The sequence below is a fragment of the Hemicordylus capensis genome, chromosome 1, assembly GCF_027244095.1.
Source record: "Hemicordylus capensis ecotype Gifberg chromosome 1, rHemCap1.1.pri, whole genome shotgun sequence".
In the NCBI taxonomy this organism is placed as follows: Eukaryota; Metazoa; Chordata; class Lepidosauria; order Squamata; family Cordylidae; genus Hemicordylus; species Hemicordylus capensis.
This window is the reverse complement of record NC_069657.1, coordinates 362985971-363002654: the sequence shown is the minus strand read 5'-3', so window position 1 is coordinate 363002654 and position 16684 is coordinate 362985971. Positions and strand designations below refer to the sequence as shown.

Here is a 16684-nt window from a genome sequence, read left to right as displayed (position 1 = left end):
GGGTTCCAAAATATGAATGGGGTGGTGAATTTGGGGATGGGATACATTTGGTACTAGTCTTAATTTTCCACCTCAGCAAAGCTGACATGCTGCAACCAAGAGCATATTAGGGTTAATCAGGTATTTAAAGTGCATGATCAAAAGTACAAGCAGTGGTCTCCAGTAACAGCTGACCAGGAGCAAGATATACAAAACTAAAGAGCTCCTGAAATCTGCTGCATGTGTACAGGGAATCACAAACCCCTGCTAACTTGGCAAAGAGGCACTTTTTAATGTGGTGATTCTCTTTATTTAGCAGGGGGAGAGTAACTAGCCCTATCCACCCCCAGCACAGTACCTCCAGTGACTGTTGCTGGTGTCTATCTTATGTTTCTTTTTTAGATTGTGAGCCCTTTGGGGACAGGGATCCATCTTATTTATTTGTTATTTCTCTGTGTAAACCGCCCTGAACCATTTGTTGGAAGGGCGGTATAGAAATTGAATGAATGAATGAAATTGGGATGCTTATTGCTACTCAATTAGTTATTAATAATAAAGTGTCTTGAGCTGGAAAACAGGGAAGGAAGCAAGGGTATCTGATGCAGAAGTGCGTGGCACTGATTCCACAGGCTAGGTGCTTAGCTCCAACCAACTCTGGTTTGAGATCCATAATGCTGAGCATCTGCTGGGTATGGCTCAGTGCTTTTGAATGAAATTTCTGAGTGGGCTTTCAGATAAATTAAGCTTCTTTATCCCTCGATTATTCACTCACTATAAAATATTTTAACATTTAAGTCTTAGATGTGATTTTATCATAGTCATAACCTACTGTTCACTGGCAAGACTTTGAATGCTCAGATTGAAACTTGCTTGTAAACTAAGCAACTAATCATGTTATGACTCTTAGGGTTCTTTTGATTCCTACTGGGTTAAATTGCACTTTTGAACATATTCTCTGCTATTTTGATAAGGAAATACTCCCTCTTGTGGTAGAATTGCACATAGTGTTTTGGAGATTATTTCATCACATCCAACAACAAACAAAATTACTGAGATTAAAATAGAGTTTCTGTGTATAACATGCAAAGTGAGAGACATAAAGGATGTAAAGATAGATCTGTTTATAGAACCGGTTCTAGTTTTTGAAGATATTCTGCAAAGTTTGGAGCTGCCAAGGTTCTTATCAGGGTTGTCAGAAATAAGTGTCCAGAGCAAAACAAAATAAAATGGCTAACTGTTTTGTCTTATTTGAGGTCAGTGATTGACCCCACTTGATTGTTCCAAGAAGGTCTCTGCATAGCTTATGGTAACTGAGTTATAGTTTATTCGTATGCAGTACTGGAAGAAGAGAGCCAGTGCTGAGTCAGAAAAAAATAAAATGACTTTAAAAGGTCAATTTAAAATAAACAACAACACAACCCTGCATATTTATTTGACAACAAGACCCATATATTGCATTGAGTTGACTTTCAGCTAAGTGTACTTAAGAGTTCAGTCTCAGACTATGTTAGTACTATGATCTGTACTTCCTTAATTATCCTTGTGATTTCCCTTTTTTAAAGCCTTGTGAACAGGGACGAAAACTGAAGAGAATTCATGGAGTAGCCAACATTGGCATAGCCCTTAAGTTTCTGGAAGGACGGCGGGTAGGTTCAACAGTGTTACCTCATCTGTTTCACACCTGCAACCCCAAATAACATACTTTTAGTTCTTTATATAGATCATAGCTAGAGACTTCAGTGGTAGGTTTCTGCTGCAAAGTTCATCTGGAAGCTCCTGCTTTCTACAGTTCCTGAGCCATGTGGCTCTTGTTATTCTGATGCTTCCAGATCTGCCACTGGTGGATTTCCTGATCCATGGATGTTTCTGCTGCAGGGATCCATACTCATTGATCTGCTGCAGATCCTTGTGGGTTTGCCTCTTTTCAGTGGAGAACTCCTGGTGGAGTCACCTCAAAACTAAGTGATGTGTGATATTAGGAAATGAGGTGGTTTGGACACCTCTTCTTTTGTCTTCCCCTCAAGATTGTCCTCTCATATGTTTCCTGGGCACTTACGCAGGGAGGGACCTCAGCCACATCAGGCACACACACCTACTGAACCTTTGCTCCTTTTAATCACTTTTTAAGTAGACCCTGAGAGCTGGTACAGATTTCATGGGAGGCTTAGCAACCATTTGATCCAGGCTCAGCCCCTTGCAAAATGACCTGGTTGTGGGGATGCCATGAGAATGTCTCTCCTTCCCCTGCCCCAGGAAATTACTTGTAGAGGAAATTACTGCTGTAGCAGCTGGCCTGGCAAATGACTTACTAGCCACACCCCCATGGCCAAAGTGATGAGGCTACGCGCAGTTGCTCATCAGTTTCAGGCTGTAGGCTGTCCTGCATCTACTACCCCTGAGCCATGCGACTTTATTTTATTTATTTTTATTTTCATTAGATATTTTAAAGGTTAAAAGTGTACCTTTGTGGGATGTAAAAAGCTCCCCAAGGCACCTGTTATTTTTGCACTTTTTCATGCTGTTTTTTGCCCATTTGCAGTCACTGTTTCTCTGATCTGCTGCTTCTTCCATGCCCTTTAAAAAAAGTTTTCTTTCCCTTCACTTCAGGATCCCACCTAATCGTGTATCTCACTATGAATGTGATGAGATGAGTTATATGATAGCATTATTGAGGCAAACAAGGATGCACTCTCAGGCTCTGCTCCTCCCTCTCTTCTGCCAGAATGGGCATTTTGATGAGCGCTGGGATGTTATAATAAAAAATGCATCCCACTGAAAGTGATAAAGACAATATTTGCACTCATCTGGGCCAGTGCTTCCTGCTTTGCTATGCTGAGTTGCAGCAGTTTCATTGCCATGGCGCAGGACAGAAAAACAGTATGTGTTGGCCCAGTTTCCAAAGCAACAGAGTTAGATTTCTGCTCGTCATGTGAACACTTTTGTACTCTTTTGAGCAGCCCACAAACAGTTCCCAAAAATAGAGATGGTGCTTTTTGAAGGGCGTGAAACTGTTTATGAAACTTGGCATCCTGGAGTGGCTTTTTTTAAATTCTGAAAGCAAGATGCCTGGACATTCATATCAAATGGGTCTGCAGGCCTTGTCACACAAATGTGTCTAGCAGGGGCTTTTCAGTGAACAACAGCAACAGTTCTTGAGCACCCCCCAAAAACAAACAAACAAACAAACAAACAAAACCTAGCACATTGTAGAATAAACAATAGAATAAAAGATAGCAGAACCTTGGCCCCAGGCAAACAGATACAAAAGAGAAAGGAAGGCCTTGGAGGAAGAGAAATGCAGAATTTGTTAATTTTAAAAAATGTGATCTCCCCCTCCCCGAAAAACTTCTTAAAGTATGAAACGGACTGTACCATATGGATGTCTTGGGCAAAGAATGAAAATGGATGGAGGCATGAGAGGAAAGATGTGATCTTTGAGTTAATTAAAAGTTAATAGCGAAGACCCTTGGGCAGCATCAGGGATCATCCAAGACCTGCATCAGCTGGCCCACTGCCAACCCTTGAGGCCCCAAGGTTCATCCTGGGGAGGATGCGGCACCACTGCTGCCTTCCCCCACCTGCCTCCCCATCTGCAAATGGATGTTCCCATTTTCAGATGGAGAGCGAGAGAGGTGAGAGAAGGCAGTGGCTGCATGTGTCAGTTGTGGCAGAGTTGACTTCCCTTCCCTTCTGCAAATGGGCTTCTTTCCAAATACACCTGTGATGACATGGGGCCTCTAGCTTATTTACCAGTGGGAAGGAGAAGAGGAGCTGCCGCTGCCGCCGCCACTACCACCAAGGAACTCAGCGGTTGTGGCTCTTCCCCTTCCCACCTTCTGCATTAATCTAGTGGAGGTAGCAGAGGGTCTGCCTCTCACCCTCTGAGAGTGAAAGAAGGAAAAGCTGTATGCTGTTTCGCTAAGTCATGGGGAAGGCAGGAGGGGAAGAACACCAAGTCAGACCATTGGTCCATCTAGCTCTAACTACACTGACTGGCAGCAGCTCTCTAAGGTTTCAGGCAGGAGCCTTTCCCAGACCTGCCTGGAGATGCCAGGAATTGAACCTAGGACTTTCTGCATGCAAATCAGATGCCATACCATTGAGCTATGGCTCCATCCCCAAAGGAGCTGTCACAGACACTGAGTCTCTCAGTCTCATCCCTTTCCCACCTTCCTCACTGATGTAGTAGCAGTAGCTGTTCCTCGACTTAGCCTCAGAGGATGGGAGAAGAAGGAGATGCTGTTGCTTCTGCTGCTGCCACAACTGCTACATCCATTAGGAAAGTAGGATGGAGAAGAACTGTCACTGCTTTATCTGGTACCCCCTAGGGGGGTGCACAAAACTGGGTTGCCCAGTTCGGTTCGAGTGCCTCAAGGAGCTTCTTACGTCCTTCAAATGCACACTTTTAACCTTCAAAATATCTAGTGAAAAGAAAAATAAAATAAAATAAAGTGGCATGGCTCAGGGGTAGTAGATGCAGGACAGCCTACAGCCTGAAACAGATGACCAACTGTGTGTGGCCTCACCACCTTGGTCATGGCGGTATGGCTAGTAAGATGTTTGCCAGGCCAGCTGCTACACAACAACACAACAACAAATATTGTTGCAGTCATTTCCTCTACAAGTTGGGGGGTGGGCCCTGGGGCAGGGGAAGGAGAGACATTCTCATGGCATCCCCACAACTAGGTCGCTTTGAAAGGGGCTGAGCCTGGATCTAATGGTTACTCAGCCTCTCATGAAATCTGTACCGGCTCTCAGGGTCTATTTTAAAAGCTGGCCAGTGATGAGTAGGGGCACCCTGAACCCCCATCCCCTTCGGGTTCAGGGGATTTGTGATTTTTTAAAAAAACACCTTAGAATCCCCTGAATAGGCCGGGTGGGGAGGCGGGCTTGGTCCGATATCAAGCAACCAAACCAAACCAATTCGATGTTGAACAGGTTTGGAATCAAACCTGTTCATACATCTCTAGCACCCCCTCATAAAAATTCTTGGAGAGAATATGGAGAGGAATTAAAGAGAAACAGAGCATATAAGAGAAAAAGGTGAGATTTTGGAATGAATATAACAAGTGAAGTAAAGCCAGTACAAAATGCAGAGGAGAGACATGGGAGGCTTTCTGCTTGCCCAAGGTGCCTCTTCCTGATTTCTGGGAAATTTCCCCATCTTATGCAGGAACCTAAACTCCAGGCCATTTCCAAGAGTCCCCTGACCCTTAGAATAGACTTTGGGGTGGGGTGGGGTGCAGGGACATGATGTGGTGAAAAGGGGGGCAGAAAACTTTAGGGTTCAGCACTTAAGGATCCCACCCACAGGGTATAGAAAGCTTTTAGTTGATAGTTTGATGGGTGGATTGTACCAATTACTTTTATAATGTGTGGATAAGTTTTCTTCTAAGCATAAAGGGTTCTTTATGTCCTTTACTAATTTATGTGGAATTCATTAAAAATGTCATGAATGAGAAATATCTATTCTCATATGCATATTTTTGTCTTGTCTTTTACTTTTTCATCTCTTTATTCTACTAATTATGTACATAAAGTATATTTAATTTGTTTTGCTTTGTTTTTCACGCAAGTCCGTCTACAGAGGATCACCGGTTGGTAGAGTGTTTTTTTTTTAATCAAACATTCAGTCATATAATAGATTTCAGTAAAATTATTAAATGGTGCATCTTATCCGTCCACTGTTTACTGTATTACCATAGACTTTATGTCTATGGTAATCTTGTGGGCAGCAATCTTGTGGGGAAAGAGATTTAGGGAGAAGACAAACTCACCATGAGTTTTTCACATATACCACCAGTGCATCTTCACAACTGAAATGACAGACAAACATACCAGCAAAATGAATGCTGGTTCAAGCTTTCAGTTTTGCCCCTCCCTGCCCGCTCACTGTTGCTCTTTGCTCTTTCTGAAGAAAAATGCACCTTGCATCTTGAAGGTTTCCCATTTCAGGTACATTTCTACAAGAAATGTTCTATTAATGTTTGTCAGCAGGAGATCCTGGAGAAGGCAGCAACCAATGAGTGAGGAAGGGATGGAGCAGATGATGACATTTATGCTTGTCTAGGCCAGTTGTGAAGGCACATTCATTGTTCTTGATAAACTTTGTTGAACTGGAGCTCTCTGTATAGCCTACTTCTATCTTCTCCCTTAATTTAATTGGTTCCCAGTAAATTGATTGTATCTAGAAAAATTTAATCTTAAATTGAAAAATGCATGCTTATTCCCCCCCCCCTCTTTCTTCTTGCCAGGGGATAAATGTAGGTGTGCTGTCCATTTTGGAAATATATAGTTCAAGTATTTGGTCTACAAGCATGTCTCAAAAATATACAACTGTGCACAATCCACCTAACTGTTGTGGCTTTCTCTTGTGTATGTGAATTACATGCTTTTTTCCCCCTGAACAGATTAAGCTTGTCAACATTAACTCAACTGATATTGCTGATGGTAGACCTTCTATTGTGCTGGGATTGATATGGACTATAATTCTATATTTTCAGGTACAGGTTTTTTTTCTCCTTTCCTTTAAAAAAGAATTAACATTTTTAATAAGAAAAACCTACTCTAGTTATACCAATAATTCCGAAACTGTGTGACAGGGGACATTAGTGTGCTATTGAGAAGTAAAATAATGAAATGCGTCTGTGAGTCCAAGTACCCTCTAAGGCAGGGATTCTCAACGTTGGGTCCCCAGATGTTATTGGACTTCAACTCCCATAATCCCCAACTAAAGGCCACTGGAGCTAGGGATTATGGGAGTTGAAGTCCAATAACATCTGGGGACCCAACGTTGAGATTCCCTGCTCTAAGGTACTTTGTAGGAGTCACAGCTTCTCTAGCTTGACTTTTTCCAGTCACGATAGAGATGGTAGAAATCTCCATCCTTGGGGCCTCTTATGAGGGTAGATAAATGTTTTTCAGCTTAAGAGAAAAGCATGCCCCCAAGTGCTGCTAACAAATATACCTCAGCTTTTAGAAGTCTTGGGGAAGCAATGATTTATACCATCCACTCTCATTTGAGACTTGATAGCACTCACTGAATTTTGCCTCACTTCTTTTAGCTTGAACAACTCAAGGTTGAAAGAAATGGAATGAGGATTCCTATAGTGTATAAACCAAACAAACAGTTTTGTTTGACCTATGAAATTTCCACACACATAGTCTAGTTCACCAGGCTTCACTGTTGAGTACCTCAAGAATGCTCAGGGTGCTTAAATCCATGTCACCTGAAAGCACATTCATGTCTACTGGTACCTCATGAATGCTGCATTATGTGGCTATTGCAATTTGCTTAAGAGTATGGCTCAAAAGAGTGCCACCACAACAAGAGAAATCATGACAACCACATATATAGCTCCCTTGCAGAAATGCTAATGCATGCATATGACACCAGTATAATGGGCAATGCTAGTAATTGTGAATCTGCCCTACATTCTTTGAAAGATATTGTCTTAGAACCTAGATTTTAAATATGACTTCATTAGCTCATATCCATTTCGTTTTGGTCTAGATGACAATAAATGTGTCAGGTACTGACAAGTTCTACTCTATTAACTCTCTCACTGTGTTGCTGAAGCAAATGTGCTGTTGCAAAAATGATTATTTCCATTACAATTAATGGTCTTTATTCCTTATGCAGATTGAAGAACTTACAAGCAATCTCCCACAGCTGCAATCTCTCTCTAATAGTAGCTCATCTGTGGACAGTGTTGTCAGTTCTGAGACTGCCAGTCCACCATCCAAGCGGAAGGTGGTGACCAAAGTCCAAGGGAATGCAAAAAAGGCTTTGCTAAAATGGGTGCAATACACAGCAGCAAGGTAAGTAATCCAAGGATTAATACTAAATAATGCAGAAATGTATTGTGATATTAGGGAGATCAATAAGAACTTAGAAGGGAACTGGATGTTGTTAGACTAGCAACAAGAGTCAATATACTGACATTAAAGTTCTTTTATCACACTGAAATCCTGAACAGACCTCTTCACTTTAATGATATTTTTTCAAATAGGACTTCATTGCACTGAATTTTGTCTCACTCTGACAATATTTTCAACCTTTGATAATCTAAATAACTCGGGGTTGAAAAAAATCAAAAGATAACATCTACAGTCTAAACCACTTATTCTGTATGACTTCTATGATATCTCTCCAAAGAAAAATTTTTCTCCAGAGAGAGTGGAACTTTAACGTCGCTAGCTGAAAGCCAGACTAATGAAACACACATGCAACAAGCACACAGTGAAGCTATTTTGACGATCACTAGAAACATGCATGCAACAAGCACACAGTGAACCTATTCTGATGATCACTAAAGGAGACCAGCCCAGTTTCTAGTGATTGTTAGAACCACCAGGCCTGTGGGCGAGCCTGGTGGTTCTATGGCAGCTAGCCTGCCTAGTTCCCCCTCTTCTTAAACCAGGTTAACGGAGCGAGCGCTTGTGCCTGGTTGTGAGACACTGCAGTGCGACTTTGCACAACAGCAGCTTGCAAGGAGACCCCCAACCAGGAGGCTCTTACAAGCCTCCCGACCTTGGGGGTGTCACCAGAATGCCTGTGCACTTGCGTGGGGCATCCTGGAACTTCCAGGGGCCGGATGGCTCCTAATCCCTGCAACTCCAACTGGTTCCATGACGGAGCTGGTAGCTGTGTGGGCAGACGATCCGGCCGCCCAGGGTGAGTGCTCTGCTCGTGTCCAGGGACAGTGGGCTAAGCCCACTCTCCCTGCACAAAACCTTGAGGAGCTTCACTTTGATCATGTGAAGCACCTCAGTATGTGCTACTGAGAGGGCAATTTTTGTCCATTTCCCCTCCTATCTGTGTTAGGGTCTCGACCAGACTTGGCTGCACGCTGTCGACATATAGTGACGAATGTTGTTTTTCAGCAGGGAGTAGCCGACTGACGACGTGATATATAGTGCAAGCCACGAGAGCTCCCAGCTGGCAGGGATTTAAGGCTTATCAGCCCTCTGCAATAGGCGTTTGCTTTTCCTAAGAGTCTCTAGTTGATCCCTGTGTCTCGTGACATGCCGCTGTTGGGGGGTCAGCGGGGGTTGGTTACATAGCTCTTCTTCTGATTGGTCTTTCACGATTTCTGCTGCCTCAGGTTGTTGTGCCTGCTCAGAGTCATTATCCACAGCTGTTTCATGAATACTGACAGCCGGGCTCTGCCCCTCAGACACTCCTGCATCGCCTGGAAAGTTGACAGCTTCACCTTCCTCCTCGCTGTCGGAGCTCGAGGGCGTGACAATCTGAAGCCAACTGGAGATTCCTAAAAAATATGTCCCTGAGGGCTGCAAGATTCTCAAGGACATATTTTTGGGATCTCACAGTTGGCTCCAGAGGGATTGACAAAAATAGCTGCTCCCTCATAGCATGTGCTGTGCATTCATTGCACAAAAATATCTACTTCTCCATTAGTCTGCTTCTTTAGTCTGGATGTTAGCCACTGTAACTCTGTGATTATCTGATATTAATTGGCTTCTGATTTTCCAAACCCAGTTCACGGTGCTGTTTACCATTTTTAAAGGCCTAAATCATTTGGATACAGGGTATTTAAAAGACCACCTTCTGCGACATGATCCCACCTATTGGGACCTTATGTGTGCAATGCTAGTATTGTGAATCTACCCTACATTCTTTGAATAATCTAGATTTTAAATGAGTTTATTAGTTCTTACCCATTTAGTTTTGGTGTGCACTTCTTTCATGACAGCTGAATGAGACATCAGTTGGAGCTCATATGATTAAGAACAGAAGAAAAATGGCAAGGGCACTTACATAAAAATTTACATCTAGAAATATTAAACTTAATAAATCCACTAATCTCAATGTAGATGAGTATGTTCTCTTTGAGTGACATTGTCAGACATGTAATCCTAGCCCTGAGTTCATAGAGAATAAAGATGCAGTGTTAAGAGTTTTGTAACAGGTTGTTACAAGGTTATTTATTGCTGTTTTTGTTAAGGCAAGTCGGAATTGAAGTCAAGGATTTTGGACGAAGCTGGAGGAGTGGTGTTGCCTTTCATTCAGTTATTCATGCTATCCGTCCAGAACTAGTAGACTTGGAGAAAGTGAAAACAAGAACTAACAAGGAAAATCTGGAAGAGGCCTTTACAATTGCAGAGTCAGAACTGGGAATCCCAAGGCTCCTTGATCCTGAAGGTAGAATAACATTTATTCAACAATTTTGCCTTTGCTTATATTTAGGTAAGGTTTTTTTGTTTTTGCTGCTGCTGCAAGGGCAGTGTTTGTCATAGTACTTTCTGCAGTTCCATCTTGTCTTAATTTATTGTCATCTTTATTGTTTCAGATGTGGATGTGGATAAGCCAGATGAAAAATCAGTTATGACCTATGTAGCGCAGTTCCTGAAACACTACCCAGATCTTCATAATGCAGCCACTGACTCACAGGAGACTGATGTAGGTCTTTAATTATATTGTATAAAGTAACTGATACACCCAATAGGTGTGTTGTTCCCCCTATTTTCAAAATAATAGGTGTTTTAAAAAATCAGCCAAGAATAGTTTTAATTAATGGGCTATCAGTGGGGAAAGAATGATTAAGTACCATTTAGAGAAACTGTAGATCAGATCAATGGAAAAACAGGAGATAGTGGCCTTAAACTTTAGTCCACCTTTAAGGGAAATCAGCAATATGCTTTAAGGAACAAAAGCTTTTGCACCTGGCTTTATGCAACTGAATGTAATTTCCCCCCAATATTTTCTGACCAATCTAATTTCTTATAAACATTTAAGCTGTTCAGCAAATCTAACTATGCAATAGTTAATTTACAAATTGCTAACATGGTGATGGAAGATAATCTTTCCTGCTCTTTAATACCTAATCTACTTTGATTAGTGACTCTAGAAACCTGTTTCTACCGTGTTTGTGTGTGTGATTCCTCTCCCTGTTGTACTGGCCAAGAGCAGCAATTTTATCAGCAAACCATCTTCTAATCTTATCCTTTATTTGGCAAGGTCTAAATGCCATTGCTGAGACAATCTGTTCAACTTCTTACAAATGGCAGAGCAGAGAAGATGCAACTGGTGATTCCCAGCAATAACCCACAAGTTCTGCAGCTGAAGGGTGCAGGCCTTCTGTTATTTCCAGTTCCCAACAGTGACCATGACAGACTCTGTGTAAAAGCAAAAGCAAAGCATTTTCCTTATAGTTCCTGCAGATATTAAATATTTATGTCTCCTTGGGATACATATGATGTATGTGTATCACAAGAAGAAAACAACATGATTATGATTCATTTATTTACAACATTTCTTAGCCAAATCAGAGTGCTTATGGTGGTTTACAAACTATTGTCCAGTACAACATTAAAACAATTTTAACAATTAAAGTAGTTAAACAATTACAACAATTAACAGGATGTAACATTTAAACAACTGAAATGATTTAAACCACTTAAAGGGGCTATTCTCACGATCAGCAAAAACTGATTTGCTGATTGTGAGAACCACCGGGCTTGGCTGCAACCCTGGTGGTTCTAGAGCGGGTAACCCGCACAAGTACTCCTCCCCTTAGCCCAGGTTTGCGGAGCAAGCGCTCCGCAAACCCAGGCTATCTGATCGTGAATAGCTGCAGCGCAGTTCCGTGCTGCGGCTACTCATGAGTAGACCCCTGGAGCGGAGGTGAAAGGCCACCTCCCGGCTCCGGGGGTCTCCCCAGTATGCCCTGCACGCTCGTGCAGGGCATACTGGAGCTTCCGGGGGGCACGCAGCCCCTGAGCTCCCCAGCCCCTGCCGGCTGTGTCATGGAGCCGGCAATTGTGTGGGCGGCCGATCCGGCCGCCCAGGGCTCCCTCCCCGCGCACTCGGAAAAACTGATTGTGAGCCCCAGTCCAAAACCTAACTAAAAGCCTGGTTGAACAGGTATGTTTTCAGAAGCTTCCAAAAGACTGCCAGTGATGATAAATGTCTAACTCTAGCAGAGAGTTAATTCCAAAGCTGAGGGAATGTTTGCCTCGATACCTCAGCTAGAGAATCAGTTCATAATATAACTCTCTTGTGTGTACAGTAAGAGCACTTGCTACAGCCCTCATTTTCAGGGGGAAACTCGACTTCACAGTGAATCTAGAGATAACACAGGTTGGAAGTGGTGTTTGTTGGATTAAGATATTGATAGAATAATGAAATGGTCAGATACACTGGAGGCAAAATGGTGTTGTATCCTACCTTGCAGCCCTCTTTTCTGGCATTCCAGTCCTTGATTATCAATGTTTTGTTTTGTTGCAAGTGTGCCATCAGTCACTCCATAGTGTGAAACCGGCCTTTCTGATGTGGTACACATGCAGCTTCATGCCTTGCAGCTATTTTTCTTTTACACAAACTCTTTTTTCCGTCATTGATACTCAGTTTCAATGGAAAATTCGGGCTATGCTTGCCTGGAGTGCTGCATCCCATTGTACCCCAATATTTCCCTTGTTTTCATCCCATGTCTTTTTAAAATACTGATGTGTTGTGAGCCCCCCCCCCGCCACCATTTGTTTACTTCTAATGTAATTGCAGTGTAATTTGTTTAATGTGAAGTGACACTAGCATTAGTGGTCTATGATGTGGTTGGTGGTAGTGTGTACTCCCACCTCTCCAGTCTCAGCTAAACCTACCCATCCTGTGCATGTGTATTGGTGAAATAGACATGAGTTTCACCCACCTCTGCACTGAATCTGGAAAAGCTTGGCTAAATGTATCAGGCTTTTCATGCCTGTCAATTTCATCCGTGCTTTTAAAAAGATTTTTTTTGTGTGTGTGTGTGTAATCCAGCATTGCTCCATAAACAACTCCTCTTTTAAAGAAAAAATAAAGTTCCCCTTCTCAGAGTCAGATGCATTTTGCACCCCCAGGCCCCAAATGATGACAAGACACGCTTAGTTGGAGTAAATAAGGGCCACTTTATTATTGTACAGAGGTAACGACACTTGCAACGAGGTCCCAATTCACTAGAGTGCGGGTACTACTCTCGCGTGGTGGCCCTTCATAGTGAAGGGCACCCCACAGCAGGGCGAAGGGCCGGGTCCTGATTTGGTCAGGCTCCAAGTCCTGGCCTCCTCTCACCGCAGGGCTCCACCCCGCCGAGGGGTGGTGGTGGCCCAACACCCCCCCAACCCAAGCCATCAAAGCTCTGAGCCAGTGAGTCGCGCCCACCCCCCGAGTGGGGGCCATTCCCAACCTTATGGGCCGTCAAAGCCCTGAAAGGCTGTTCCTTGACCCCCCTCACCCAACTGGCCCTCCAGCCAAACACCGATCCATGGAGGGGGCCAAGATGGCGCTTCCGTGCCTGCTCTATGGGCCGGGCGCACAACCCCGCCCCCCGCCTCACTTCTTGGGCACGGAGGCAAGGAGCGGCATTTCATTTGCTTCCCTACTAGCAAGCTCATCCCTGTATGCTCTTTTTCTACCTGCCTTCCAGTGAAGAAGCAACTTTATCTTGAAGGGCAAGCTAATAATAGAGATAGAGTGGTGGAAAGGAGAGGAAAGATTGTGCCATTGAGTCGTTTTCAACTCCTGGCGACCACAGAGTCCTGTGGTTTTCTTGGTAGAATACAGGAGGGGTTTACCGTTGCCTCCTCCCACTCAGTGTGAGATGATGCCTTTCAGCACCTTCCTCTATTGCTGCTGCCCGATATAGGTGTTTCCCATAGTTGGGAAACAGCAGGGCCTATGGGCTCTGCTCAGGAGTGCCCAAAACTTCTGTTTTTGGCAGCACCTGTGTTGCAAGTTGTTATGCATGCACTACTTGACTCTGTCTTTTGTCTGCCTCAAAGTATGGAAAAGAAATAGGACCCCAGAATGCTCAGGATAAACATGTGTTTGATACAAGTAAGGGAAAATCATGTAGTCAGTGTCCTTTTTTGCTAATCTGGCAAAAGATTGTAACAAACAAAAAGACTGCAGCAAGCGTGAGTTTGAAGATGCAACATTGTGGGCCAGTAAAGCAAGTTGCTATAAGGTTAATGTTTGAGATTTGCTGGACATGAGGTGGTGATAGAAAGTGAATGAATGATGAACCCATTCTCCATATTGCTAGCCACATGGATCTTATTGTGAGGTAATTACAAAAATAACCTCAGGCAAACATGATTGTGTGACGTGTGCATCTGTCATTCTATTTTGCTGTTACATTATTTATGCTGTTTTCATACCACATTGCACAAACACTATTTTTGTTCTGTTTTTGTTGTACAGCAGGACATTCTGCTAGTTGTACAGCTAATCATGTGAACTGTCAAATATGTGTGTGTGGTGGGAGCCACTGATATATTTCTGCCTATAGAATTGTTACCTGTGACTAGTGTATGTGGCAATAGTAGGCAGTAATTACAGAGGTAGTTTGTGATATTGTCTCTTTTCAGTATAACATATAGTGGGCAACATCCAGACTAGTTAGTCATGACTGATGTAACTCCCATTAATTTCAATGAGACAGTCATGACTACCTTAGTCTGGATTTTGACCATTGCCATTAATGTGTTCATAGCACATTAATGTTCCTTGAACACAAATATAAGTCTTTCTTTTCCTGCAGAAAGATGAGGTTAACATTCTTTTATATAAAATATTATACATTCATCAGCAACTGCTAGGCCACAGTAGGCTTTGTTGCTTATGTCTTAACCCAAGATCACTGTGACCTGAATGGCTTTCCTGGGTTTGGATCAATTTCTGACTTTGGCTAGACTATATTTCCAAGTTCTTTGGGTAAGGGCTGTAAAGTTGTCACCTACAGATAAAAAAGAGGGTTGGATCTGCAGAATTTAGCATATTCATTAAATGTGCAGTTTTGGGGGACAGGAGATGTTTTCAGATGGCAACGAGCGAATATGGATGGAAAGAGTGAAGGCCCTCCTTCTTCCAAATAGAGCAATGAGGTCAAGCTTCTTTAAACATACATTTCTCAGTGCATTTCTCTGTGTCTTCCGTTCTTTATTTTGTTTGCTTTTTCTCCTTTTTGCTATCCATTTTTCTTCATACTGCTAGAAGCCACTTCAAGCAATTTCATCTTTTGCTATTTCTAAATCTAAATACAAGGTAAGGGTTAAACATGGTGGAATGAAACATACCCAGTTGTTGACAATGGTTAATCGTTTTCTCCAGTGTTACATTCCTTCCCATGTTTTATTTTCATTGTGGTTGCTATATTTCACTGATCTTTCCCATAAATATAAGTAAATATGAAACAAACAACAGAGGGGTATTATAGCATTTTATGACACCCTTCACATGTCAGTCAATTTGGCTGGTTTGATATTGCAATCAGTTTAATATAGCCAGTAGACAAATAGGCAAATATTCAATTCAGATTCATATATTTGGAGCATGTACTATTTGATTTGGTCCTTCAAATGGCCTTCCTTATTTGAATCAAAATATTTGGATCTGAATATTGTATTCATCCGAGTATGTCTTTATATAATAGAATGGAGAATCGCTAATATGTATAATTTTTCAATTCTTTGAGAACTGGGATAAAAACATGGGTGCTAGTCTGTTCTGTAAAAAATCGAGTAAATAGGTGCAGGGTTTTCCTAAAAAATAAACTCTGCATTTTTTGAGAAAAGAGCCTTATAATTCATTTTTGTTATTCAGCCGTAGAATGAGACTAGCAGAGATGGTAACCCCTTCCAAGAGCACTATGTCTGCCAAGCAAATAGTTGCAGGGGTCTTCTGTAGACATGAACTTGAATTTTGAGGGGAGTCTTTTTAAACGGGGGAAGACTTGAGACAAATAGTGAAGTCTTTGGCTAGCTTGTAATGTTTAATTTAATTTACCAAGATTCAATCTCACACACACACACACACACACACACACACACACACACACACACACACAGTTTTTCAGGACCATTCCATTCCCTCCCTGTTGTCAAGTTCAATGTTTGCCATTGAAAAATAATAGAAAAAAGGCTCTGAATATCCAAATAGACCCCACATATTCATACATTGCTTATTGTATTTTGAAATATTTGAGATCTAGCCCTTTGATTCAGATTTAGATTTTTGGTGGGATATTCAGATTGAATATCATCTGAATCAACCATCGGTCATAAAATTTGCACTGCCCTAATTTCCAGTAATATTAAATGCTATTCAAAAGCAATTCAATGCTGAGTATAATTTAGCAGTCCATACATAGGTGATTCAACTGACAGCCACTGGCAAACAGTGGCTGTCAACCAGAGCTAACTCTCCAACGGCTTGGTATAGCAACAGAAAAATCTTCTTATAATCACAGGTTCTGGGTGTGAGATAAAGACGACCTCTACACATATAAACCTGCTTCTGAACACTGGTCTCATGTGTTAGATTAGGGGTTCATATTGTTATTGTTTTAGATACGGTTGGATGCATTTGTAATTTTCTCCACATGTTAATGGATGGATTTCCGAATGTATAATTGTGTTCATAAATACCATGTTACTATTTTGAAAAACAGAAAATAAATTAGGGATTAGCTGAACTTTTTTTGCCAACTTTGTGTGTGTGTGAAATTAGGAACAACCAGGGTAAGATTTTCAAAAGTTCTTCCTGACTCTGCTTTTTCATCACTACTACCATGTATTTCACAATCCTGATGGTAGCTATGCCACTTCTTGGAGGTCCAGCAGGCAGAATGGCAGCTTAGTTGGGATAGGAAACTATAATACATGATGTAGTGTCATTCCGAAATCTGGTAGAATGAGGAAAATACTT

The 16684-nt window shown here is 42.1% G+C and overlaps 1 protein-coding gene across 17 annotated transcripts in view; it reads left to right on the top strand.

The window, feature by feature from the left end:
- Positions 1-16684, top strand: part of SYNE1 (spectrin repeat containing nuclear envelope protein 1) — a 575028-nt gene that overhangs the window by 112312 nt on the left and 446032 nt on the right. For 11 of the 17 annotated variants that reach the window (XM_053292895.1, XM_053292848.1, XM_053292832.1 and 8 more), the window contains exons 5-11: positions 1542-1625; positions 5556-5576; positions 6390-6482; positions 7622-7800; positions 9948-10144; positions 10293-10402; positions 14972-15022. In XM_053292895.1, the coding sequence (XP_053148870.1) occupies positions 1542-1625; positions 5556-5576; positions 6390-6482; positions 7622-7800; positions 9948-10144; positions 10293-10402; positions 14972-15022 (735 nt within the window). The remainder of the gene's footprint in view (positions 1-1541; positions 1626-5555; positions 5577-6389; positions 6483-7621; positions 7801-9947; positions 10145-10292; positions 10403-14971; positions 15023-16684) is intronic. The other 6 variants (XM_053292839.1, XM_053292867.1, XM_053292987.1 and 3 more) reach the window with 3 other exon arrangements.